Consider the following 23,539-nt stretch of genomic DNA (forward strand, 5'->3'; position numbering starts at 1 on the left):
TTCCTAATAATTTTTTAAAAATATAAAATGTAAGTTCATACATCGATTAATTATCTTGTGTGATAAATTTAAAGCATTGGTATCATTTTGAAATTATTATTTTAAAAAAACTGGTTGAGACTGGGAGTAAATGCTCAACTTTCAGTGCAATTAAGAGCGCTAGACGTCCAAACCATTTTTACCTTAGGGGTTTTTCATCCATTGGACAGCTAACGCCGTCAATGGCAGCCAGAAGAAAGCACTACAATGGGTTAATACTATGAGGTGAGAAATATGGCTCACTAAACTATTGTTGTGAGAGAAGGCCAGCCATCAATTGGTTGGTCATCCAAATTCGAGCAGGCAAAGAGAAACAGTACTAATCCTTTAAGAGGATCACTGTAGAAAGACGGAGTAAGACAACGGACGGCCGGAGTGCAAAGTCCGCAAATATGATCATCTCCAAGCATTCTGATGAAATTCTATGATGGAAGGGTCGAAAAGGGGAAGCTAAGGTAAGGCTTCTATAATATCGTTTTTTTTTTACCATGGTGAAAAACTCACAAAAATAGTGTTGATAGTTCCATTAGTATGAAAACTTTTTACACTTCATATTTAGCTCTGCTGGAATCAGCAAAGAACTTTTTAAAAGTGAGAATTTGATTCCTGAAAAAGTACATTTGTATTCATTGAAGCCACTGCAATGCTAGAACATAAGAAATCATATTCAATTGAAACGTATTGTGCCATAAAGTATTTTGTGTACTTGAGATCAAACTTGCAATTCAGTCGAGGCGTCATCATTGTTTAAAATTCACTTTAAAATTAACATACATTGCTTTTTGTGTGATTGTTTATATTAACACCAGTGCTCAAGTTAAATACAACTAAATTGGATCAGTGTTCTTCCACTTGCCACTAGAGGGAGCGCGATTTAGTATTTTAGAAATGACTAAACGCAATAGCGAAGTTAAAATTGTGATCACTAAAAATACTTACAAGATGGCGGCGGTCCCGCTGGAGGTGGCGTGCAGTTTGGCGGGCTGGTCGGGTCTCTACGTGCTGCTGTGTCGGCTCTGGCCTCGGCGCGGTCCCGAATGGAACTGCCGACTCGTCACGCTGACGCACGGCGTCGCCATCGTGACGCTGACGGCGTACGTCATCTTCGTGGACGGGCCCTGGCCCCTCACGCACGCAGGTCAGCAGCGAAAGACGCCACGCCCCGGACGTCCGATCCGTCTGGACGGCGAAGCGCCAACGTGTCGGTCCCTCGCTCCCCAGGTAGCGAGAACACGCCGCGGCAAACGTCGGCGCTGTGCGTCTGCCTGGGTTACTTCCTCTTCGACGCATCCTGGTGCGTGCGCTTCGGTGGCGAGAGCGCCGTCATGCTGGGACACCACGCCGCCAGCATCGCGGGCATCCTGCTGGCGCTGGCCACGGGCGCGTCGGCGTGCGAGACCTGCGCCGTCATCTTTGGCAGCGAGCTCACCAACCCTCTGCTGCAGGCCCGCTGGTTCCTGCGCCGGCTGGGTCGCTACGACAGCCTGCTGGGCGACGCCGTCGACCTGCTCTTCATCGTCCTCTTCGCCGGCGTGCGGGTGGGCGTGGGCGGAGCCCTGTTCTACTGCGAGCTGACATCGCCCCGGACTTCGGCCGTCATGAAGCTGGGGGGCGTGGTCATGTACGGCCTGGCCTGGGTGTTCATGGTGGACATCGCCAGGTTCGGGTACAAAAAAAGTCACATGCGCTACCGACAGTGGCGGGAAAAGCGCAAAGAGTCCCGCGTGGACCGACGTCTGGCGGACGAGACCAAACGTCAAAATGAATGAGGACTTTTTGACAAGGGGGAGTTGGCAAAATTGGTCGTGAATTTGCTTCTGGGAGAAAAAGTTTGTTGTTTGACAAGCCTAGCAAATGACACATTTGGAGAGAGACTTTTGGTCGGATTTTGTACTTGGGCGGCGCTTACTGAAAGTTTTGAGACTTTTTTTGTGGGTCTACTCGTGATCTACATGCTTACCAAATTGTACGTGAATAATGCCTGATGGACAATCGTGAGTTTTTAAAAATGTTGAGCATTTTAGTCCTGGAAGTGCCACGAAAATATACACTCCAAACCATAAAATGCCTATGTCTTTTCATTGAAATAATTATTATTCTGGGTCTACCTAATCTTAACAACTCTTACAGACTTATGTGTCTTTGCAGGGATGAATTTGAAGTTTCAAATGTTCATTTTTTTTATAGAATTTTAAATTATTTCACTGGGGAACTGATTCGTGATTCAAAGAGGGTCCTCTGCATGAGAATAAAGCAAATACAGTTAAAACGTAAAAGTCAATGTTTTATTTTTCAATAAATTAAAAGATGAATGTAAATGTAGAAGAAAATGGTAAAAAAAGGAGTTTCGTAGTTTCCGTGCAACTTTTCAAGTCATTGTAGGCTTGGGCAATAAATTAATGTTATGTATTCAAGTTTTGTGATTTGTTGTTTTTTGGGCAAGTGACTAGCTTTAATGATCTATCATTTTATATATAGTTTTTCTTTGAATAAATAAAAACTATAAATAATTCTGATGAAAAATCTAAAAACATGGCCCCCCAAAAAGACTAATGTTTTTTTACACTATATAACTGCCATTGACAAAGACAGACATCCAATTCATTCAAACCGTCAAATTTAAGGACGGCAATAGACATTCAATTGAGCGCGCGAAAATAAAAAAACCCTTCAAATCCAAAGAATGGAGAAAAAAAACACTCCTCACCGATTTAGTCCTTCTTGGCCAGTTTGTCCTTCCGCCTCTGCCGGACCTCGGCGGCAATTTTGAGCAAGGAGAGCACGAGGGGCACGCCCATGGGTAAGAAAAGCGGGATGTAGATGGCGAACTTCTGGTCGCTGGGGAAGTAGAGAAGGTGCAGCAGCGACGGGTCGAAGAAGGCTCGCTCCGACGCCAGAATGGCCTCCTTGCTGTACTGCAAGGCGAAGGCTAGGTTGCCCAACTCCAGCTCGCCCGTCGCCAGCTGCAGCGACGCCACGGCGTTAGACACCTAAAGAGACGTATCCACATTTTATATCCAAGCAAGACAGCTGGGAAGAAAATGTCAGATTTTCAATTTGTTCAAGTTTTTGTTTTGGCACACTTTCTCATCCCGAAGAATGAATTTCAAAATAAAATTATCTTTGCCGCGCTCGAGCCCAGCCCGGTCTGACCTGCTCGGCGATGTTGTCGTTGATCACGATGGTGTCGATCTGGTCGAGCAGCTGCACTAGCGACGTGATGGTCGTGGTCGCCGTGGCGATGTTCTCTACGCTGTGACTCCACATGAGGCGGTCCAGCTCCCAGTCGGAAAGACCCGAGCTGCCCGGCGGCGCCACCAGGACGCCGCTGGGGTGCGCCGTGGGCTTCACGCCCAGCAGGAGACTGCGCGAGAGAGGGGCGGGGTTTAAATTAAGATGTCCCAAACACACGCAAGGCGTTTGGTTACCGTAGCTGGGCGAGAAAGACGCCCATCACTTTGGCCATGTCGATGTCAATGTCAATAGGTAATGTTGCATTTTCCCTGTTTACATTATAAATCTGGGAAAACAGAATATACATCATGTATTGTTAATGTTTTTTTTGCACACTCACTTGAATGTAAAAAAAAAACTATCTTGGCTTGGCTTGATGAAGATAAATGTCCAATGAAGTTCGTAGACGTCCAATCCATTTGAACTGGGAGCGGCTGAACCTTGGTTAATAAGCCGCAGGACCTCCCAGGTAGAATTAATTGGATATCTACTAGTGAGAAACTTCCGTGTGCAGTCGATTGGTCGCCGGTCTTTTAGTTGCCGTCTTTTGGTCGCCGGTCTTTTGGTCGCCCGGACCGCGACAACGGGCGACCAAAAGACCGGTGACCAAAAGAATGGCGACCAAAAGACCGGCGACAAAACAAAGTAAAACAACACGGTCTACGCATCAATAAAAGCCAACAATGGCCATGAGTAGTTTCATTGAGCCGACGTGTGAGTGTAGAAGAGTTTGTATGTACATGCGTTGTCCCTTTAAGAAGCGACGTCAGTCAGGGTCTTAACAAGTTCTCCAACAAAAAACAATAAAAGTACGGGAAATTTGGAACTTTTCTTTAGCCTAATAAGTACTAGGGCATTAAGTATGACTAAATAGTAATTCGCAGTATGTATTTAGGGAATTTGAGCAACGATTGAAATGGTAATTATCAATAACCTTCCGGGCGACCAAAAGACCGGTGACCAAAAGACCGTGTACCGAAACTTCATCCACTGCCAGCCTAATCCTTGAATTCTGCTCAAAGCTCACCATGATTCCACCCCAGTGCGGCGAGTGGAAGGCGTTGGAGGCAACCAGTCGCTTCTGGGGATCGAGGATGCGGAGGGGAGAATGTTGCGCATCAGGCACGTAGAGCAGGAAGTTGAGTGGCGGGTTGGACGAGGCGGCGTTGGAGCCTGTGCATCGGGCGGGAGAGAAAAAAAAACATCATTTTCATGTGGTCCTGGAGCCATATTGGAAACGAGCGGTTGTCAAATGACCCAGTCGAGACTCCGCCGGGTTGATGACGTGCGCCAGGCTGTCGGCGCTCAGCGTGTAAGCGCGGTGGTGGTCGTCGAAGCGAGCGTTGAAACCCAGCGTGGTGTAGTACAGTGTCTGAAAAAACACCACATCATTACAAGTGTACAATGTCATTTCTGTAATAACTTTGAACAAGGCACTTTTTTTTCTTCACACAAATGTTCACTCGCCCCAATGAACTGGATTCTCTCATAAATAAAATGACAAACCTGAGAATCTACACTAAAATTGGCCAGAAGACCAAGTTTGGAGAGGAGCGGATGGACGTATGTGTCCACAGCGCCTTCTATGTCCCAGTGGAGGCGGTGCGACTTGGGGTCTGGATTTAGCAGATTGAAGGTGATCTCGTAACCTAAGCAAGCAGAAATGTCGCTAGGCAACATGCATTGAGAGAATTGCGCCAATTATGGAAAAAAACTACTAACCGGGACTGGACTTGAAGGCTCTCAAGCTGTCCTCTTTCCGCGGCGGGATTCCGGAACCGGGGCGTACTCGGTTGCCGAGGACGGCCATGATGTCGGCGTGGCTGAAGGACATGACCCGCAACGCTTCCTTCACCCGCGGCTCCACACCGACCAGGACTTGTTTGAGCGTCTTGCCCGCCGTCGTCTCGGCGTCCGCCCGCACCAAGGCTGTCCGACGCTGGCCCACGTACACGTTCACGTCCTGTTTGAGGTAGACATTAGTCGTTTGGCGCTAATAAAAATAAAAAAACCTAAAATTTATTCATTAGCCAGGGCTACTATACAGAATGTATTATTTGAACCTGTGGTAACAGCGGTGAAAATTCTGGAATCACGTAAACCACCAAAGAACCGCACGGGCTTTCGCTGAGCGTGTTCAGAGAACGATCGGTCGCTGAATGGATAGGAGACACAAAAAGACACATTTAAGGAACAAGACTAGAAGAAAAGAGCAGCGGTGTTGACAAGTGAGGCAGTGAAACTAACTGGCAGCAGTGGGCTGCTTCAAGGCATCCTCTTCCATGACGGTCGCCGTACGATAGCGTGTCTCGTATCTGTATGTCAAAAAAGTGCTTCCTGTCAAATGAAGAAAAAAAACTGTCAACATATATATTTTTTAAATAGAGTACACATCGGGAAAAAAAAGCGATTTGACGTCAATGGACCAAATTTGCGCGTTATGAACTCACCGTCAACGGTGTGTTTTTCATCGCGCGTTTGCGTCACGGGGATCTTCTTCTGCTGTTCTGGCGTAAGCGTCCCCCGTGCAAACACTACCTCCACTTCAACATCCAGAAGCAGCTGTGAGGAGATACAAGATATCAAAGGATACATTTGGGTGAGGATGAGGATGAAGATGAGAAGAAGCACAAGTGTTGACCTGCAGCTTGGAGAACTCTTGAATCTGGGCCATGGGTAACCATGCCCGATATGTGGTGGTGGTCCGCCACCAAAGGGGGACTCCCACCAGGAGAACCACCACGGCGACAGAAACAGCGGCGAGCTGGCAGCGTCTTCTTTCTGAAAAGTGTCATTGTTAGAATTGCATTTGGTTTCTAGTTCAAGCAAGCAGTCAATGAATTAAATATTGAGTTTGATTTATTTAATAAGGAATGTGAAGGAAGGAAGGATATGAATGAAACGACTAGGGTTATGCATCCCAATCGCATTTCAATGCTAAATTGTTGTATGCGTAATAAAAAATAACTTTAATTATCGTTTCCTCAGTGACGGTGAGGACTTCGGTTTGCTAACTAGTAATAGCCAAGCTGTTACTCACTAACACGAGGCGACCCAAGACAGTGTTTAAAGTCGTCGGCATGGTGCATATAAACAGAATAAAAACGAATAAACTATAAAGAAGATCACTGAAAAAGATGGGGTTATATTGACAGGTTCTGCTAGTACTTACCTGATTCACTGCTAGACATTTCCGCAAGACCTGAATGGGAGTGTCACGTGATCACATTTGCGACGCAGACTTACGACACCAAATGAAACTTTACGGCAGGTATTCCAGCCGACAAAAAGCAAGTTTTCAACATGATATTCTTGAACTATAGTTAAAGCTTTTATTTCTGGTTGTATTTATTTATTTTTCTCAACATATTTTTTCAACAATATATTTAAGGGGAACCTTGTAAATTGATATTTTTTTTTAAAACAGTAATATTATTTACCATGTTAATATTGTGGAGAGAGTGGTCCCCTAATAAATCATCCACAGTAAAAATAAATAAAAAATAAATTGAATCAATTCATAATTTAATTAACCAACACAAGTACTCAGCCAAATATCATGCCTTTGATTGTGAGTGGCACACACGGCCAAAGAGATTGAAATGTGGACTACCCAGCATTTTCCTGTTTAATATAGTTTATTTGTCTTCACTATTTGACAAAAGCGAGTGCTTCAAGAACAATATTAACAACACAAACATCATAGTTGATTGAGTACAGCAGTGAGCAACTCCTCTTCGACCATCCTCATCAACTTCTTTCTATGAAGTGAGGGCGATGACACACAATATCGACAGCTCATCACAACCGGATACATTAAAACGGTGCAATTTAAAGCTAACAGACACACACAGAAAAAAATATTAGTACGAGCCTGGAGGCAGAGTCCCACGGGGTTTTTACAGACTAACCGTCAACTGCCAAACTCACCAATGTCCCCTTGAAGTCTGCTTGGTCCCACACACATGCTAAACAAGGAGACAGAAAGTCAAATTCTTTTGTTTGTTTGGTTTTTTTTTTTGGTCCCACGTTCCAAATACCGTCAGCAGTTTCGATTTGTTCGATCGTAAAAATACAGCAGGTCCCTTTCAGTGCTCTTCTTTTTTTTTTTAAATCACATATTTGTTTCATTAGACAGTGCAGGCCTGTGATGTATAGATAGAGGAAGTGTGTGTGGTGGGGTAAGGGGTTAAGGTTTAACAGCGGCGCAGATAGAAGACTAATTCAGTCACGTGGTTGCTTTTTTTTAGTAGGCGTGATTGGCCACGTAGAGGGACTGTCCTGCCGCGCCGGCGTCGCCGGAGGACTCGTACTTGCCCAGGGCGGCCAATCCGTTTGCCTGAAGAACAAGAAAAGAAAGACATTCGAGACTGTCCGTTCAAGCTGAACCATTTAAAGAGAAATCATAGGCCGCCATTGACAGCGCAAGACATCCAATTCAGTTTCAATAAGAAATAGGCATCTTAAAATTAATTATTTCCTTTTTACGGGGAATTTTAAAATGCAAGATGTCCAATTCATTTTTAATAAGAAATAGGCGTCTTAAAATTAATGATTCCCTCTTTACGGAGAATTTTAAAATTCAAATTGGCTCAAAATAAGTGGCATAGGCTTTAATTTAGTACATACCTGTCAACCTCTGCCGATAACTGCCCTTATAAATGATTATGATTCCCCTTACAAACCCCCAAAAAACCTTACAAACACCGTACGAGTCGTACGGTGTTTGTAAGGTTTTTGGGGGGTTTGTAAGGGGAATCATAATCATTTATAAGGGCAGTCATCGGCAGAGGTTGACAGGTATGCTAGTAGGAAACAGACTTGATTTGCACCCTGTACTTCACTTGTAACGGACCTTGGCGCGCTTGATGAACTCCTCGGTGGCGGCCTTCTCGTTGCTGAGGTCCCCTCGCCACGCCTGCAAGGCAGAGGCCTGCAGGGCGCGGCCGTAGGAGAAGGTGAGCGCCCAGGGTTTGGCCAGGGGGCAGGTGTTGATGGCGTTCAGGTTGATACTGGCCTCCTCCTCAGATTGCCCGCCTGACAGGAAAGTGACGCCTAAGGGAAAAAAAGGGGGGGAGGCGACGATGAGCAGGGCGCGGCGGGAGACGCGGCCTCGCCGCTATCTCACCGGTGACGGCGGGAGGCACGGTGCGACGCAGGGCGGTGACGGTCGCCATGGCGATCTCCTCGCCGCTGTACTTGCTGGGACAGGCGTGTCCGGCGGTGACCATGTTGGGCTTGAGTAGAGTGCCCTCCAGATAGACGTGGTGGTCGGACAGGGCCTTGTACACGGCGGCGAGGACCTGTCGGCGGAGAGGGCGGCGTTAAAAGACATCGCAACGCACGCCATTAGATTTTGTTGTTGCTTTTACCTTCTCGCTGACGTATTGGCAACGTTTCAGGTCGTGGTCTCCGTCAGGGAGGATCTCTGGCTCCACGATGGGAACAATACCATTCTGAAATTAAAAAAGCACACTTTGTACTCTTACAAATTATCTCATAGTTGTTTTTTGTTTTAAATAATTAATTAACAAGAAAAAAGTTTTTTGTGCGCTTATTTTGTCTTTGGGGCTGATACAAAAAACAGCTAGGAGACATTAGCTCCTCATAGTAGTTATTAATATTTTAAAATATCTAAATTAGGAAAAAAAATGGAACTGAAATAAAAACAGAATCATACCCTTTGAATAAGTGCCCTAATGGTTAAACTTTTCTTTTCATTTATATTGTATTGTAAAAATGTAGGTATGCGAGTGTCATTTTTCCGAATTCCATCTTAAAGGCAGAGGGACACAAACAAACGCGTGGCGACCTGCTGGCAAATGCTGGCGTAGCGGGCCAGGACGTTGGCGTTCTCAAAGATGGCCAACTCGGATGGGGTGGTATCGCTGATCTTCAGCACGGAGCGCCACTTGGCAAAGTCAGCGCCGTCCTTCTTGTACTGGGCACAGCGCTCCGACAGTCCGTCCAGACCTTCCGGTCAACGACAAGGATAGACCATTCATTTTCTACGTGACTAACACACACACACACACTCAAGCGGGTTCACTAATCAATCAATAGGCACATTCAGGTCAATGAAAAGACTGTCGAATTATCAATGCTAACAAGTCACCTTTCTATTTGTGTGTGCAATATGCATGGAAATGCACCCAACTCCCATGTGGCACATTAACTATTCATTCTATAAAGTAACTTGATCGGTCTCTAAGCATTTTAACAAGACAATTTTCTTCCTTTTACCTTGAGTTGTGGTCTCTCCATTGGTTCCAGCAAGGGGAACAACACCTTTGTCAACCTGCAGTAAGAAAGGGAATTTTGAGTTTAAAAACAGACAGGTGGACAAAGTCATTGGCATTGGTAGCCGAATTAAAAATAATAAAGCGGTATTTTGTGTTTTGTATGGAAATCCAACTAAAGAGTTGTTAACTGCAAAACCTGATGTTTAAGATGGATGGATGAAAATATTTTGGGACAAATAGTATGTATGGTGTGACAAATAAAGATTGAGAAAAAAAACCCGAGTTATATAGATTCATTTTAAAAATCCCAAATTTTGACTAGTTAGATAATCCAATAGTGGACTCATTTGACTTCAAAGTAGAATAATAAAACCCCTTTTTTAAATTTCCTTTCTTTAGATATTTCATTAAACTTTTTTAACCATGGCGAATAAATATGACAAAAATGATAACTAAATGGTACTTGAGATTTTGCTAAACACTGATGCACTGCTATCCATACAAATTATTTTATGTACCGTATCTTTTCTATTTTAAGAATTGAAAAAAATTATGCATTTGGACAACTAAATAGAATGGAAACAAAGTCATAAGTACACTAAACAACACTGTTTGAGATCTTGTGTTGACACAACACATACGTAGGCTGACTCCATGTGTCTCCCTAAACAGGCCGCGTGTGCATTTAACTCCTCGGCTGCCGTTCATGGCGACAGACGCCCAATCCGTATCAAGTGCGCTCGTTCACTGCCACCCTCCCACTTCAAATGGATTGGACGTCTCCAAGGTATAGACCCATTTAAAGTCACAGTATAACGATGAAATGAGCCTCAGGACAACGACCAAAGAGTTAAAAAACGGTACCCACCTTGATGCCGACGACAATGTCGCGATCCTTGATGAGCTTGGAGAAGGGCGTGCCGTCGTCGGTGCTCTGGTAGAGCGTCTCGTGGAAAAAGATGACGCCGCCGATGCAGCTGTCGATGCGCTCGTCGGCCGTGAACAGCAGCTGGCGGTAGCGCCGGCGGTTCTCCTCCGTGTTCTCCACGCCGATGGGATTGAAGCGTTTCGCCATGCTGCCTAAAAGCACCACAAAGAAAGACGCTACTGACGGCTGGAGACGTCAAAAAGGGGCTGGGCCTTAAATGTATTGGCTGAAATAAGGTCAGGGATTTTGTTGTTGTGGGTGATTTAAAAATAATTAAATAGATTTGTTGTATTTCGACAAAAAAGGAAATTATGCGATGGATGGATTAATTAATTAAGAACTGAAACAAACCTGTGGACTCATCGGCGGCGAGGATGCCTTTGCCGGGGGCCACGATTTTCAGAGCAATATCCTGCAGCTCCTTCTTCTGAGCGGGAGTCAGTGCGGGGAACTGGTGAGTCATGGTGGCTGAAAAACACAAACGCATAGGAAGCTCGCTTCAGGCACCATTGCCGCTTTATCGAGCCCATTAAACACCGCCACCTCAGCTACCGCTTCGATGGCACGGTGGGTTCATCATGTCTTAGAGAAGAGGCGAGTGGTCGGCGACGTGCCGGCGAGCACGTCTACCGTGCCTTGATCGCTCCCTCCCTCCCTCCCTCCCCCTTCCATCCCGCTGCTTTCTCCGCTTTAAATAATTATGTAAGCTTTCAGCTGCACAAGCAGACAGAGGTGGAAACATTACGTAACGGGAGGCTCGGCTACGCTAACGTTTCATTCACATTCACTCTCTCTTTCGCAGTGCTGATTACTTACTGGTCATGTGATGCCAACACAGCAGTAGACCATCTTTGCGCCTCTGTATATAAAATTCAGTCATTCACGAAGAGCTCTTTAAATGATCGAAAAATACATTTTGGGGATGAACGTTTTTGTGCGATTCATTGATGACAAATTCGTCAATTATTAAGATTTCCCACCCAAAGTAGCGATGCATTCATTACGCTTGCCTGACTACGGACAGGGTCAAAATTTGTGTTCCCTTTTGGACCATGATGGAGTGCCGTAAACTTCCAGCTCAAGTTTCACACAAAGGGGAGCGTTCATGCGTAAACAATGGGCCAAGCCACACAAAAACACCCGCGCCGACGGGTTGACAAAGTGAGTCGGGTCTGGAGGTCGGCCAATAGGCCGCGCACATCCTGCGTGCTAATCCTGGGCTTAGGGAGCATTGGGAAGTAACAACACACACGCAGGTGAACGTGAAGATGTCCGATCTGTGCGTTGACAACTCGGCTAAAAAAAGGGCAGCGGGCGGCCGGAAGAAACGCACGTTCAGCAAAAAGCGGCCATCTTTTGTCAAGCGCAGACATGCCCAAACCTTTGGAGACAATGTCAACAGGGTAAAATTGTGAAACATCGCGATTACAATGAGATCGTCAATTTTTTTGGGGAAAAAAAGGTCGTCATGTTGACACGGTCATCTCAATGGCCCAAGTCATTTTTACGTCATCGGTTGCCACTCAATCAATTGGCATGATTATATTTTCAATGCAATTATTAAATGACAAAACACGCTATTTTTAAACTACCGCAGACAATCTGTCAAAAAACGCATCTTCCTCAGGAAATACAAGAGGTTGAATTAGCCACGCCCACTTTCCACCAAGGATGCCTACGTGCTCGCGATCAGCTACTCGCCCACGCGCAGGCCACCCATCCTCATCCTCATCGTCAACGTCAGCCTTTTTTAACGGCATCATCCGTACATGTTCACGTGAACGCGCACGCACAGCTCGACCAACTCGCTACTTTTGCACGACGACGCAACAGGCTACCGTGTCATCGTTGAAGGTCATCACCATGGTCCCATTTTCGCCCCAAGTCAATGACGCACCCACGCCAAACGCATTATAAACATACACGACAACGTATTGACGCGTGACAGGGGGGAAAACGATTTTGTGGCGCTTTCAAGGGATAATTCATGGTTAGCTCCCGGTTTAAGCTAGGCAAGACGAAGGCGAAGCATCACGACGGGAGGGGAACAAAATGGCGATGGAAGTTAGGCTGGGAGAGACGTGTCTTTTTACCTGTCTTGTGCGAGGAAGTGCGAGAGAATAGACGAGAGGGTCGAAGGACGATGGATGCCGAGGTTCCGTGCTTCGCCGAACTGTGCTGCAGAGCAACGTGACGCTTTAGAAAAAGCTTCAGGGAGCGGACGAAGGGCGGAGCTAAACGACGGGAGACAGGGGCTTGTTAGTACGCATGCGCAACAGCGCATCAGTCAATTTACAATGCTGTTGAAACCATTCGAAAAGTCATTCATCAAATGAATTGAACTCTATGGTGAATTGTGAAATACACTTGCTCACTTTGTTTTCTGGGGAAAAAAAGGAAAATAATAATTAGTGTTTATCAACTGTTTTGTTTTTGGATGTCTTTCAACTGCATTGCGTCAGATGGATAGCTGTTCCTAATTTTTGGGCCCATGAGTTGCATTAAAAAAATACGCCACAATACAGCAATAGACGCAGTGTTTTTCTTTAGGATAAAGCCTGTGCAAATGCATCTTAAAACAGGTACACTAATCTTTAAATGATTGGCTAATTTTACGATATATTAAATGAATATCCCTGTCAATGGTAGTGAATGTGTTAACGTCTACTTCTTTCCTCCCCCAAAAATGTCCCTTGGGGAGAAACAAACTGTTTGCATTGGATATCATTGTGTAAAATTGTATGTAATCTCCCATCCAACGTGTTATAACAATCACCCAGTTGGGTAACGTCTATTGAGTAAAGCTGGATGTTGAAATGTCCTGCAATCGAATGCTTCTCACAACCCCGGTCTCAAAAGTAGTCAATTAAGTTCATTTATTAATGTTCAAAAACATGTAAACATCCAAAATGCTCTTATAAATTGTATAAGTAGGATTATTGTCCTTACTGTACAGATAAATAAACATTTTCATACCAAAAACACGAAAAGTCAGGATTACTTGTGAGGCATTCAGGTACATTTGGAGCACATATTAAAATTTTTAGTATTAAAATTACAGTGGTAAGACGAGATGTAAAGCTATTTAAGAACGTGTTCTGCACTGAAAGAAAATAAAACAGTACATTGTCTTCGGGGTTAGGTGACTATGCTTTGCAAAATAGCAGTTGCAGCATATCGGCAGTCCACCAAAGATAAAGTTTCCTGTTGTGCAAACACAAAAGGTATAAAAGTTGCTCTTTATGGTGTAAATACAGTAGGTAATGCTCAGGCCATATGCAATGTTCCCTCTAATTTTTCGTTGGTCTGAGCAGAAAGTCAACCTCCCTGAGCGCACCGAGTACCAGTGTGAGCGACATCATCGGTACTCGGATGATTCGCCTAAAGACGTTTCGCCGACGGACGTTTGACAGACGGGCAGGTCGCCGAATGAACGTTCGGCGGAACGTCCATTCGGCGACCTGTCCGTCTGTCAAACGTCCGTCGGCGAAACGTCTTTAGGCGAATCATCCGGTCACGACATCATCATTGCTCGCTATGGGCACACCAGTATCACACCTGCCACAAGCAGGTGCATGTCAATGTTCCCTCTAATTTTTCATCATAGAACATGCTGTAAAACACGAAAAACATAAGTGGACAGAGCTACTGCCACTGGCTGCCGCTTAAACGGCGCCATCATGGGGAAGGGGTAAAAAAAAAAAAAAAAAAAAATCCGTTTTTTTTTTTTACTGCGCGCCATATGATTGCTGCTGCGCAGAGAAGACGAGAGTAGTGCGCAATTGCGCACGCGCGCAGCTTAGAGGGAACACTGGCCATATGTTACAGTTCTGAAAATATTGTAAAATAGCTGTCCATCTTAATTGATCTAGGGCAGGGAAGCGTACACCGGAGTATGTTAGGGATTTGTTTTTGAAATCAGCTCATGGGTATCTCAACAAACCTTGCCAATGATGAGCAAATTTGTACTTCACGAGATGACGGTGTGCCGCAAGTGGTCCTGCTTAGCAGATTCCACGTTTCAAACGAACACCTCCCTACGTGAGCCCGCTTCCTGTGGCGTGTGAGGTGGGCTGTGCAGCGAATCATACTCGAAGCCTTTGAGAGGCTGCAGCGACAGCGTGAGGCCACGGCGGGCTTTGGCGGCGCGGTCGGGTCGCTCCCGCAGCTCCAGAATCACCTGAGCGCAGAGGCCCAATAAACTTTACAAATTGCATACTACTCCGCGAGAAAGTTTTATTTTCGAGTGGTTGACAGCACAAATAGGGAGACAGGAAAAAGAGGTTTTGCAATTTATTAGGGCTCATATTGGCCACAATATTAATATTTACCCTACATCTGTGGATACTAGATCTCAAATATAATTGCCGAAATACGACCCACTACTTTTTTTATATATATATATGCTATGGACAACTACTGTTTTCTTGAAAAAATGCTGCGGGTGCGGCTTATAATCCAGGTTCGCCAAAAATGAAAGAATATGTTTAGTGTCAAATTGACTTACCTCCACGGGATGGCGCTGCAGCAGGTTCTGGTCGAAGCTGAGCCCACGGAAGAAGGTCTGGCGTTGGAAGCGATCCAAAGTGCGCAGTCGGCGGGCGGGCATTTTGCACAACAACTACGGTAGAGAAACTGTATTATTGAGCAAATAAATGATTATCTGGAGGAGGCGCTGTTTTGTCATTGTCAAGGTATACCTCAGTGATGAGCATGGCCAGAGGGGGGCTCAAGCTGAGGGGCATTTCGTAAGGGAAAGACCTCACCCTCCTCAACATCCCACAATGATCTGGCTCTGGAGAAAGGGGGAACTGGGCAGGGAGAATTTCATACAGAGCGTTAACCACCCGCATCAATGCCACCCTTGAACATTTCTACCACCAGCATGGAAACTCAGTCTTTGGTCAGGAATAGGGCTGTTCAATAATAATAATAATAATAATTGATTTGGAAAAGCTATTTCTCAAGATTTAATGATGATAATATTTTTCCCAACAAAAAAAAAAATCTTGGCACTCAGGCCCAGTCAGGAGTTTCTATGGCAACATCACCTTGCCGGTAGCCAATGAAAAGAGAAGGATTCCCAACGACCACCAATCGGCCGCATGGTTGTAGGGACCGCCGCTCAGGACCTCAGGTGCTGCGGGGCAGATAGACGAGCCCTTTTGCGTAACATATTATCACGTATGTGTTTGTGATCTGCCGGAATGTTCCTCACCCATGTATTGGATGGTCCCGCAGATGGTAAAAGCCCGCCCCCCCCGCTCCAGGCGACGGGACAAACCAAAGTCAGCCAGTCGAAGGTGTCCTGGAACATGCCATAGGTTCTAAAAAATCATTTCTGTGGCTTTTTTTGAATTTACAAGAATTGAACTGATTTTAAAAAGGTCCTATGCAAGCTTTAAGACACCAAGTGACACTTTGTTGCCCTCTGCTGGGTAAATGTGTGAACTCACCGTTGTCTGTCAGGAGAATGTTTTCCATCTGGAATGAAATGACACTTAACTGAAAGGTACACAACGATACTCATTAAAGAAGAGGTGAAACTAAATTTCGTACCTTCACGTCTCTGTGAATGATGCCAAAGTCGTGAAGAAATCCTACAGTGGAAAAAAAAGGCATATATGAACAACCCCTTTGCCTTAATTAAACACTTTTTATAATTACTCCAACCGAAGAGTGAACTCACCCAGGGCGCATCCCAGCTCAGCGGCAAACACCCGCACCGTGTCCTCTGCAAAGAGCCCAATCATTTGCCAGTAGGTGTATAGGTCACCGGTGCTGCAGTAGTCACACACTATAAGATAAAAGATGTATACAATCATATCATGACACATATTTAACCCTTTCTAGGCACTCTTTGGGTACCAATGAGGGAGCTAATTTCAAAACATGAGAATATTTCTAATTGAGAGTTGGCGTCTACTCGTGTGGACATCAATTTTATAGTAAATATTAAGAATGTGGGTGCCATAATCCGAAATGATTGATAACATTCTTTTTTTTTTTAAATGGCCGAAAACGGAACACAAATAAATAACAAAAAGGGATAATAACCATACTTGCAGGATATGCTTGTAATAGGAAAAAAGAAGGTGATTAAATATGAGGGAAAAAAAGTCAAAGGTCAGTTTTGGTATCTTCACTCAACTAAAGTATATTTGAGGTTGTCGATATTGATTTCTATGGTGCAAGATGACAGGTATGATGAAAAACTTGCAAGACATGATGATCATTACGCCACCTCACTGTAATTAGCATTCATCCACTCAGCTGAAGAGTGCATTATTCATGTGATTTCCTTAGTCAAGCACAAAAGTGGGTTGGGTAGAGGAATACAGTAAAGGACGGGGGGGTTCTCTGAAGTCCTGAGGGCAGGCAGCAAAACAAAGTAGGTCACGCTTTCTGAATGATTGTACTGGGTAGGAGGGAGATTAAAAAAAATGCAACACAGCACTATTTTTCCAAGCCTTGGGGATTGGAGGATTGTTGGTTCAGAGGTGAGGATGTGCATAGTGAGGTTCAAGTTGGGGAATTTTGGGTAGGAGGGGTTGACAGCTCTGTGGCTGACTCACTAATGTAGACGTGGCGCTGCGTCTGCCAACAGTCCTGAAGGTCGTGGACAAATGGGTGGCGAATCTGACGCTGCAGGCAAAATTCAAAAAGTTCTGCTACCGCTCAGTTCCAGCAGATGCTAAAACCGGTGGGAAATTCTAACACCTTTCCCGTAAAAACACACACCAAAGAAGTAGTGGTGCCTACCTGGACTATCACCTCCTCTTTAGACTGCTCCAGAACGCCTAATCGAAGAATCTCAGATTTGGGTATCACCTGCAGAAAGGCACAATGTGTATAAACACATTTTTTAACTTGTGGAATAGTTTAGATTTGATAGCGTAATTAAATAGTGATACCAACCTTTACAGCGTATGTTCTCTGTTTGGCCTTGTCTTTAACCTTCAAGATGGGTCCAAAAGAACCTTTGGCAATGTAACCTAACACCTGACACGGCGAGATATCATGAGATACATGGCGAAAACCCTGCAACTTTAAATGGTAAAAGGCATCTACCTGAAAGTGCTCTTGACCAGGCACGGTCCTGTGGGGGAACTCGGGCAGGAACATGGCCACAAACCCAGGCAGGCTCCACTCGGACCTCAGCTTTTCGGGACCCACGCCCGCCAGCCTCAAGACATGCTCGGGGATATCGGGCGCCCTGCCTCGAAGCATGCGCCGCCGGGCCAGGGGCAAAGCGGACGGCGCCAGGCGGCACAAGGCGGCGGGCAGCGATAGGCCCATGCCGGACAGAAAGCCACGCCAGCCTGACGAGAGGGACTCTTCCTCCCGGCCGTCAGCCGGCCTCTGTTGAAGTTTGGGCAAAGCTTTAAATCGCAATTTAAACATTGTTGCCGGTTCTAAGACATGCCTCTGTCTAAATATCACAATGGGCAAAAATGATAATATAGTCCATGGTAATATTTGACTGTTTAAGGCCCTGCTTGCTGTAAATTGGCCAAAACACAGTGGTGGTGACGTCATAATAATGCGCTTTATAAAATGGCATTTTAGCACTCAGTTTGCAATTAGCACAATGCTACATGTAACGAAGCGTGTGGGATGGATTATTGTGCCTACGGGAGTCACCACAACCACCGTTTTAATAAGGACATTTAAAAACAATATTTAAAAAAAAAACACCAATACAATAATCAGGGTGGAAATTTGGCGTCCCCAACTCTATACCCCGAAAACGCACCCCATCTATTTACCGTCTTGCTGCCGTCGGCGCCCATGTGGGCGCACGCCTCAACTCATCGGAGCCTCCGGAAACTGCTCGATCCAAAACTATGTCAACCTAGAAAATTGGGGGGAACAAATATCGCTTTCAGTCATTAATCAACTCCTAAACAGAGCGACCGCTGCAATATGGCGACATTATTAAAAAAAGAAACAGGTTAATCCCGGGTGCGTGTGACGCTCCCATAATTCCACCCATTTTCTTATTAACCAATGAGAGGGCGGAAAACGAAGGAGTTTGTTTTAGCACCGCCCATTGGCCTACCAAATGAGAGCATTTGATGTAGAAGCAGCCTCCTTCGATGATGGATTTTTAATGCTAGATATTATATATTATTAAAAGAAAAAACGACAAATAATTAATGTCTTGTTCTAAAAATAGCCTTATAGACAAGTAACAATGTAGATCCAACTTGACAGCGCAAGTGCCATTTATTTGCGAGGAAGAACATAAGACAGTGCCGTCCATTCACATTCTTGACTGTAGTCGTGAGGACTTTTTACAAAATAAATCTAACTGCGGAGCTTTAAATAAACGTAAAAAAAAGTGGAAATGATGCAATCAATCTTCCTCATCGAAATCCTTCTTCCCCTGTGGAGGTTTAGGGCCCCCTGCTGGTTTGGCCATGATGATCTAAAAAAGGAAAAGGGAGAGTGAGGTGAAAATAGTTTTGGTAGTTGATAAAAAAATAAATAAATAAAAACGTTCACAACTTTTAAATCAGTGTCTGCCATTGACAGGGACAGATGTCAAATCCATTTGCAGTGGAGCATGATCACTCAATACCAGCTCTCCCAGTAGAAATGGATTTGAATGTCTATTACTGCCAATGCCGGTGGATGAGTTAATATTTGGTGTGCAAGTGGGGCCTTCATGACCCATTAATAAAGAGGTGAATTAGCCATGTATTTTTTCACGAATAAAACAGCAAATGTTATTGATCACGTGTAACAGACATGCGCCATGCAATCACTCCATCGCATTGGTTTTGAGAAAGACCATTCCTTAACGTGCCCGTGACTTTGCTAATTTTCCGTTTACTCGTTGACGAACACAAGTTAGTCGTCGTGACAGGCGACATTTAAAATAATAATAATTTCAAGCGCACACAGGGTCTGGGGCCTACTGACTGCGCGCTCTATTGGTGCGTTTCAAACTTTTCGGGTTCCTCGTCCCAGTCGTCCTTGTCCCAATTGCCCCTCTGCTTGGGAGCCTTGGGTCCACCTGCGGCCTTAGCCATGATGATCTGGGTTGCACATGTATATAAACAGCTAAACTAACCCGCAAGGAAAAAAATTCGACTGGAAGCGAACGTCAAAACATCTGCGTGTTTCCCCCCGCACTGTCGTACCTGATCCACTCGCAATACTGTGATGGCGGCATTTGTGGCCAGTTTGATGGCCCAATATTTGACCAAGAACGGGTCCACGATGCCGGCCTCTGCCACGTCCATTACCGAGGGGCCGTCTCCCTGCAGAGAAATTTCATCTTTTTGAGCGACCTGTTTAAAATGGGTCCCCCAAAATCCATTTAGCGCCTTCTCCGGTTTCGAGGCCCACCTCAATGTCAAAGCCGGCGTTCTTGTTGCCCTCGTGATGCGCCGCGTAAAGCTTGGAGATAAGCTCGTTGGCCTTCACGCCGGAGTTCTGCGCCAGGGCGCGTGGCAAGACCTCGAAGGCTTCGGCAAACTTTTTGATGGCGTACTGCTCCAGCCCCGGGCAGGTCTTAATGACGACGGGGGAGGAAAAAAAGGAGGACGTCATTTGATGACTCATGTTTCTATATGCGCCTAAATGGATTTGCGTACCTCTCCGAAAGAGGTGATCCGCTTGGCCAGCTCCATTTCGGTGGCTCCCGCTCCAGGGACAAGACGGTTGTCCTGGAAACAGCGATGGGTAGATAGATCGAGAGGTCTTGAGGGCAACACGTTATGGAAAATTGACTTTTCAATTGCTCGTACATAAATAGTTTCCCCTCTTGAGTGCCCTACCAACCATGTGTGAAATTAAAAACAACAATGAGCCTCCTTTTTCTTGAGCTATCGTCTATACCGAGAGCTTTCAAATTTCGCCAGATTTTACATCACAAGTTTATGATCTCAATAACAGCCGTGCTGTGCGATACGACAATACATATTGCAAAAACATTGTTGACTGCATAATAGCGGAGGACATACTATAAACCTCCAATCCATTTTAAGTGGAAGGATTGGAAGAATTTGATGTCTACTGGCGGCTAAATTCCCAGGAGGGGGATGATTGGACGCCGATCGTCATCAATGGTATCCATTGCAGAAGCGGACATGGCAACAGTAGCCACCACTCACCCTAACGAGGACCTTGAAAGTGTTGACACCATCGTCGATGGCCCGCTCGATATCGTCCATCAGGTTCTCCGTGGAACCTCGGATCACCACGGTGGAAATAGCGCCGTCTTCTTTCTCTGAGATGTAAAACAAAAATGGTTTATCTTGAAGCCCCAAGCACGAGAGAAGTCAAAGGTGAGGAAAAGGGCGCACCGTGTTTGAAGACCACCACCTGAGTGTCGCCCACCTCCGTCAGGGCGACACTATCGCAGTGACCAATCTCTTCAGGGGTAGGCGCGGTCTAAAGGCAATTGAGAATTGTTTAACCATTTCCGGGCCCTTTGTTGGACGCCGTCGACGTCAATGTGCCTACCAGCCTAGGCAGAGCTATGGCTCCCACGGTCATGCATAACCTTCTCAGGTCCCACTTGGAGTTCAGCCTGAAGACGCATCGAGAAGAAGAAAAAAACATCTTGAAATATTTGGTCCAAATATTTTTAAAAATTATCTAATGTAGGAAAAGCAGTGGCCCCAGACACATTCTAAGGATCATTACCTGACCACCATCAGCTTGTACTTGTTGGCGTAATGGAGAGCCATGTCGGCCACCTTGCCGCCAGTCACCACCACGTTGGCGCCTGCCTCCTTGATGGCTTTGACTTGGGTCTCCATCATGTCCTCCTCGCCTTTGCTGAAGTCCATCAGCTCCTTGGCATTTTTTATGAGCACTGTGCCCTTTGGGAAAGACCAAAATATTTTTGTCTTGACGGAGTGAGGATGTCCAATTCTTTTTCAATAGTCATTTTTTAATAGTTTGTATCTATTCCAATGGCAGCCAATATAAAACTAGCTCACCTTGGTCTCGGTCACCATGCAGTCGAAGGGACAGGAGAAGACGGCAATCTTAGCGTCTTTCACCGAAGTGACGTCTCCCTCGACTTCCTTTTTGAACACCATGCCGTGGAGCATGGAGGACGCCGTCACACCACAACCCTAAGGAGACGGGAAAAAATGGTTATGGAACGCTTAAAATAAATAAATAAATAAATTAAAAAGACACGTTTGAGTACTCACCAAAATCTTACACACTCGGACATGATCCACGTTGAAACGGCCAGAGTCTGGGAAGATGGACACTGAAAAAAAACAAGCACAGAAAAAAATAGTATCAGAAAGGAGTGGAGTACCACGGGGTAGAGGGAGCGGGGGCGTTTCTCACCGCAAGCCTGCGCGATAAGGTTGGACAGGAAATCCTCGTTGCCGTACTGTTTGCTGGTCACGGCCGTGCGGATCAGCGCCGAAGCTTCCTTGACGTCGTGGAGGTTCTTTGCGGATGAGCACACGCACTCGGGCAAGAGCTCCAGCGCCTTCCGGCACGCCTTCTCGTATCCGTCGATGACCTGCGGGCGAGCGACGGTCAGTACGAACGCACGGCATGGGGCTGCAAATCCCAACGCACCTCGGAAACGGAGAGGCCCATCCGTAGGAGCTCCTCGGCCAGATCCAGCAGGGCGCCGGCAAACACTAGGACGAAATTGGTGCCGTCGCCGACCTCGTGTTCCTGCATGTGGGACGCCATCACGATCATTTTGGCAGCGGGGTGTTGCACCTGACAAGACGGAAGATGGTGTTAGTCAAAATGGATTGCATGTCAGTGTGAGTTAAGCTAGGGCTTGCCACAATTAAATGACAAATTGATTACTGGCAGCTCACAGATTTTGGTCAACAAAAGGAAAGTATTTGGTTCTTTAATGCACAAGGTTATCATTTTATTTATGTGCATGAAATTGTTGACAAATGACGTCACCAACCACTAGTTGCCTACCTCCAGCTCTCTGAGGATGGTGGCAGCATCGTTGGTGACAAATAGTTTCTCCAAATGGTTGATCACCATTTTGTTCATGCCTAGAAAAAGGAAGGAAATGACATGATTGAAAATCCATGATGCTTTTGATGAACCTCCCCCCAAAACAATGAAGAGCATATCAATAACGACCCTACCATTGGGCCCATAGGCCGAGCGGGTGGTCTGCGAAAGTTCCTTACAGGCTCGGATGTTGCGGAAGACTGCCTCCTCAAGGCCTGAATAATGCTGCAATAGATGAAATGACAATTTAAAAAAATTGTGGTTTTGAACAGTCAAAAAAAATAATGGCACCTGTCATCTTTTTATTTAGGGTTCATCATGGTCATACACATTAAGAGAAGTTGTAGATTAAATCACGAAAATTTCGCGAATTAAAACGAATTCCCTCCCATTTTGACAGAATCGATTTGAACTATGACGGCTGGTATAAATAACATTGCTTCATTAAGATTGACGGCCGAGGACGTCCAATCCAACAACATAAAAAAATTCAATATTTAGACGTCTTTTCTTACCAAAATCTTAACTTGAAGACGTGACAAGTAACAACATTACTTATTGTATTTTTTAGTCAACTTATGAGAGAAATAAAATATGAAATTGTTTACTTTACCTTAGCATTAGCACCCCTTATGACACAATGGCGATGCTGCTAGCACAAAGTGTAAATATAAATATCTACATTGACATTTTACAAACAAAGACCGTAGGAGCGATCCAAACGCCAACAGCATCCCGGATACCTTCCAGAACTTTCTGGTTCCCTAGCATGTGAATGAACGCACGCGAAAGGGAGGCGGCTAATGCTAGCTAGCCACCACGTTGGTTCAAAACGGCCCCCATGGAAAGGAAACGGTAGTAAGTTTGAGAGTAACAACCATGTTTAGGCTCACCTTTGCACCATCCTTTAACATCTGGGCAAAACCCGGAGCTCTGGGAACGTGGAGAGCCATTGCTGTGCTTTTTTTTTTGCGGTGTCACACTTATGGAGAAAAGCTGCCGCGGCGTGGACAGTACAAAGCCGGAGAGAGCGAAGGCTGGGTGGGCGGAGCTCAACGGGGCTCAATCCATAGATATCACATATATATTGTACTAGATGCGAAATAGACGTTTTAAGCCAAAAGAG

At 45.4% G+C, this 23,539-nt stretch overlaps 5 protein-coding genes across 8 annotated transcripts; 1 reads left to right on the plus strand and 4 right to left on the minus strand.

Moving 5' to 3' along the window:
• Positions 1-173: 173 nt before the first annotated feature.
• Positions 174-2,453, plus strand: LOC144068344 (TLC domain-containing protein 5-like). The gene is made up of 3 exons (XM_077592796.1): positions 174-494; positions 982-1,177; positions 1,261-2,453. Exons 2-3 carry the CDS (start codon positions 982-984, stop codon positions 1,806-1,808), a joined length of 744 nt encoding a protein of 247 aa, XP_077448922.1. The 5' UTR covers positions 174-494; the 3' UTR covers positions 1,809-2,453.
• On the minus strand, positions 2,303-6,534 carry pigs (phosphatidylinositol glycan anchor biosynthesis, class S). The gene is made up of 12 exons (XM_077592784.1): positions 6,446-6,534; positions 5,915-6,054; positions 5,724-5,835; positions 5,521-5,610; positions 5,337-5,428; positions 4,996-5,236; positions 4,780-4,922; positions 4,531-4,645; positions 4,301-4,446; positions 3,468-3,559; positions 3,193-3,403; positions 2,303-3,029 (listed from the first exon to the last, which is right to left on the minus strand). Exons 1-12 carry the CDS (start codon positions 6,462-6,464, stop codon positions 2,751-2,753), a joined length of 1,680 nt encoding a protein of 559 aa, XP_077448910.1. The 5' UTR covers positions 6,465-6,534; the 3' UTR covers positions 2,303-2,750.
• Positions 6,535-7,390: 856 nt separating this feature from the next.
• aldocb (aldolase C, fructose-bisphosphate, b) lies at positions 7,391-12,671 on the minus strand. The gene is made up of 9 exons (XM_077592797.1): positions 12,537-12,671; positions 10,795-10,911; positions 10,384-10,595; positions 9,517-9,571; positions 9,086-9,246; positions 8,646-8,729; positions 8,402-8,576; positions 8,129-8,328; positions 7,391-7,612 (listed from the first exon to the last, which is right to left on the minus strand). The coding sequence occupies exons 2-9, from the start codon at positions 10,904-10,906 to the stop codon at positions 7,520-7,522; spliced, it is 1,092 nt and encodes a 363-aa protein (XP_077448923.1). The 5' UTR covers positions 10,907-10,911; positions 12,537-12,671; the 3' UTR covers positions 7,391-7,519.
• rskrb (ribosomal protein S6 kinase related b) lies at positions 12,537-18,453 on the minus strand. 2 transcript variants are annotated; one of them, XR_013298159.1, is made up of 14 exons: positions 18,213-18,453; positions 17,515-17,805; positions 17,362-17,445; positions 17,206-17,274; positions 17,019-17,088; positions 16,133-16,240; positions 16,003-16,043; positions 15,900-15,927; positions 15,662-15,751; positions 15,495-15,583; positions 15,144-15,254; positions 14,951-15,064; positions 14,387-14,623; positions 12,537-12,677 (listed from the first exon to the last, which is right to left on the minus strand). XR_013298159.1 is itself a non-coding variant. In XM_077592792.1 (13 exons), exons 1-13 carry the CDS (start codon positions 18,234-18,236, stop codon positions 14,465-14,467), a joined length of 1,278 nt encoding a protein of 425 aa, XP_077448918.1. In that variant the 5' UTR covers positions 18,237-18,452; the 3' UTR covers positions 14,263-14,464. The 2 variants fall into 2 exon arrangements, 1 of the variants encoding a protein (XP_077448918.1); XM_077592792.1 differs by lacking the exon at positions 12,537-12,677 and having other exon boundaries at positions 14,263-14,623; positions 18,213-18,452.
• A 190-nt stretch (positions 18,454-18,643) lies between these two features.
• Positions 18,644-23,475, minus strand: cct8 (chaperonin containing TCP1, subunit 8 (theta)). Of its 3 annotated transcripts, none has more exons than XM_077592785.1 (16): positions 23,307-23,475; positions 22,548-22,638; positions 22,372-22,451; positions 22,006-22,155; positions 21,766-21,946; positions 21,621-21,682; positions 21,402-21,539; positions 21,103-21,281; positions 20,920-20,986; positions 20,760-20,847; positions 20,568-20,683; positions 20,049-20,120; positions 19,801-19,965; positions 19,593-19,712; positions 19,372-19,487; positions 18,644-18,874 (listed from the first exon to the last, which is right to left on the minus strand). In XM_077592785.1, exons 1-15 carry the CDS (start codon positions 23,364-23,366, stop codon positions 19,380-19,382), a joined length of 1,677 nt encoding a protein of 558 aa, XP_077448911.1. In that variant the 5' UTR covers positions 23,367-23,475; the 3' UTR covers positions 18,644-18,874; positions 19,372-19,379. The 3 variants fall into 3 exon arrangements, with proteins under 3 accessions (XP_077448911.1, XP_077448912.1, XP_077448913.1); XM_077592786.1 differs by having other exon boundaries at positions 19,350-19,487; XM_077592787.1 differs by lacking the exon at positions 19,372-19,487.
• Positions 23,476-23,539: the final 64 nt, after the last annotated feature.

This window comes from Stigmatopora argus, chromosome 22, assembly GCF_051989625.1.
Source record: "Stigmatopora argus isolate UIUO_Sarg chromosome 22, RoL_Sarg_1.0, whole genome shotgun sequence".
NCBI lineage: Eukaryota > Metazoa > Chordata > Actinopteri > Syngnathiformes > Syngnathidae > Stigmatopora > Stigmatopora argus.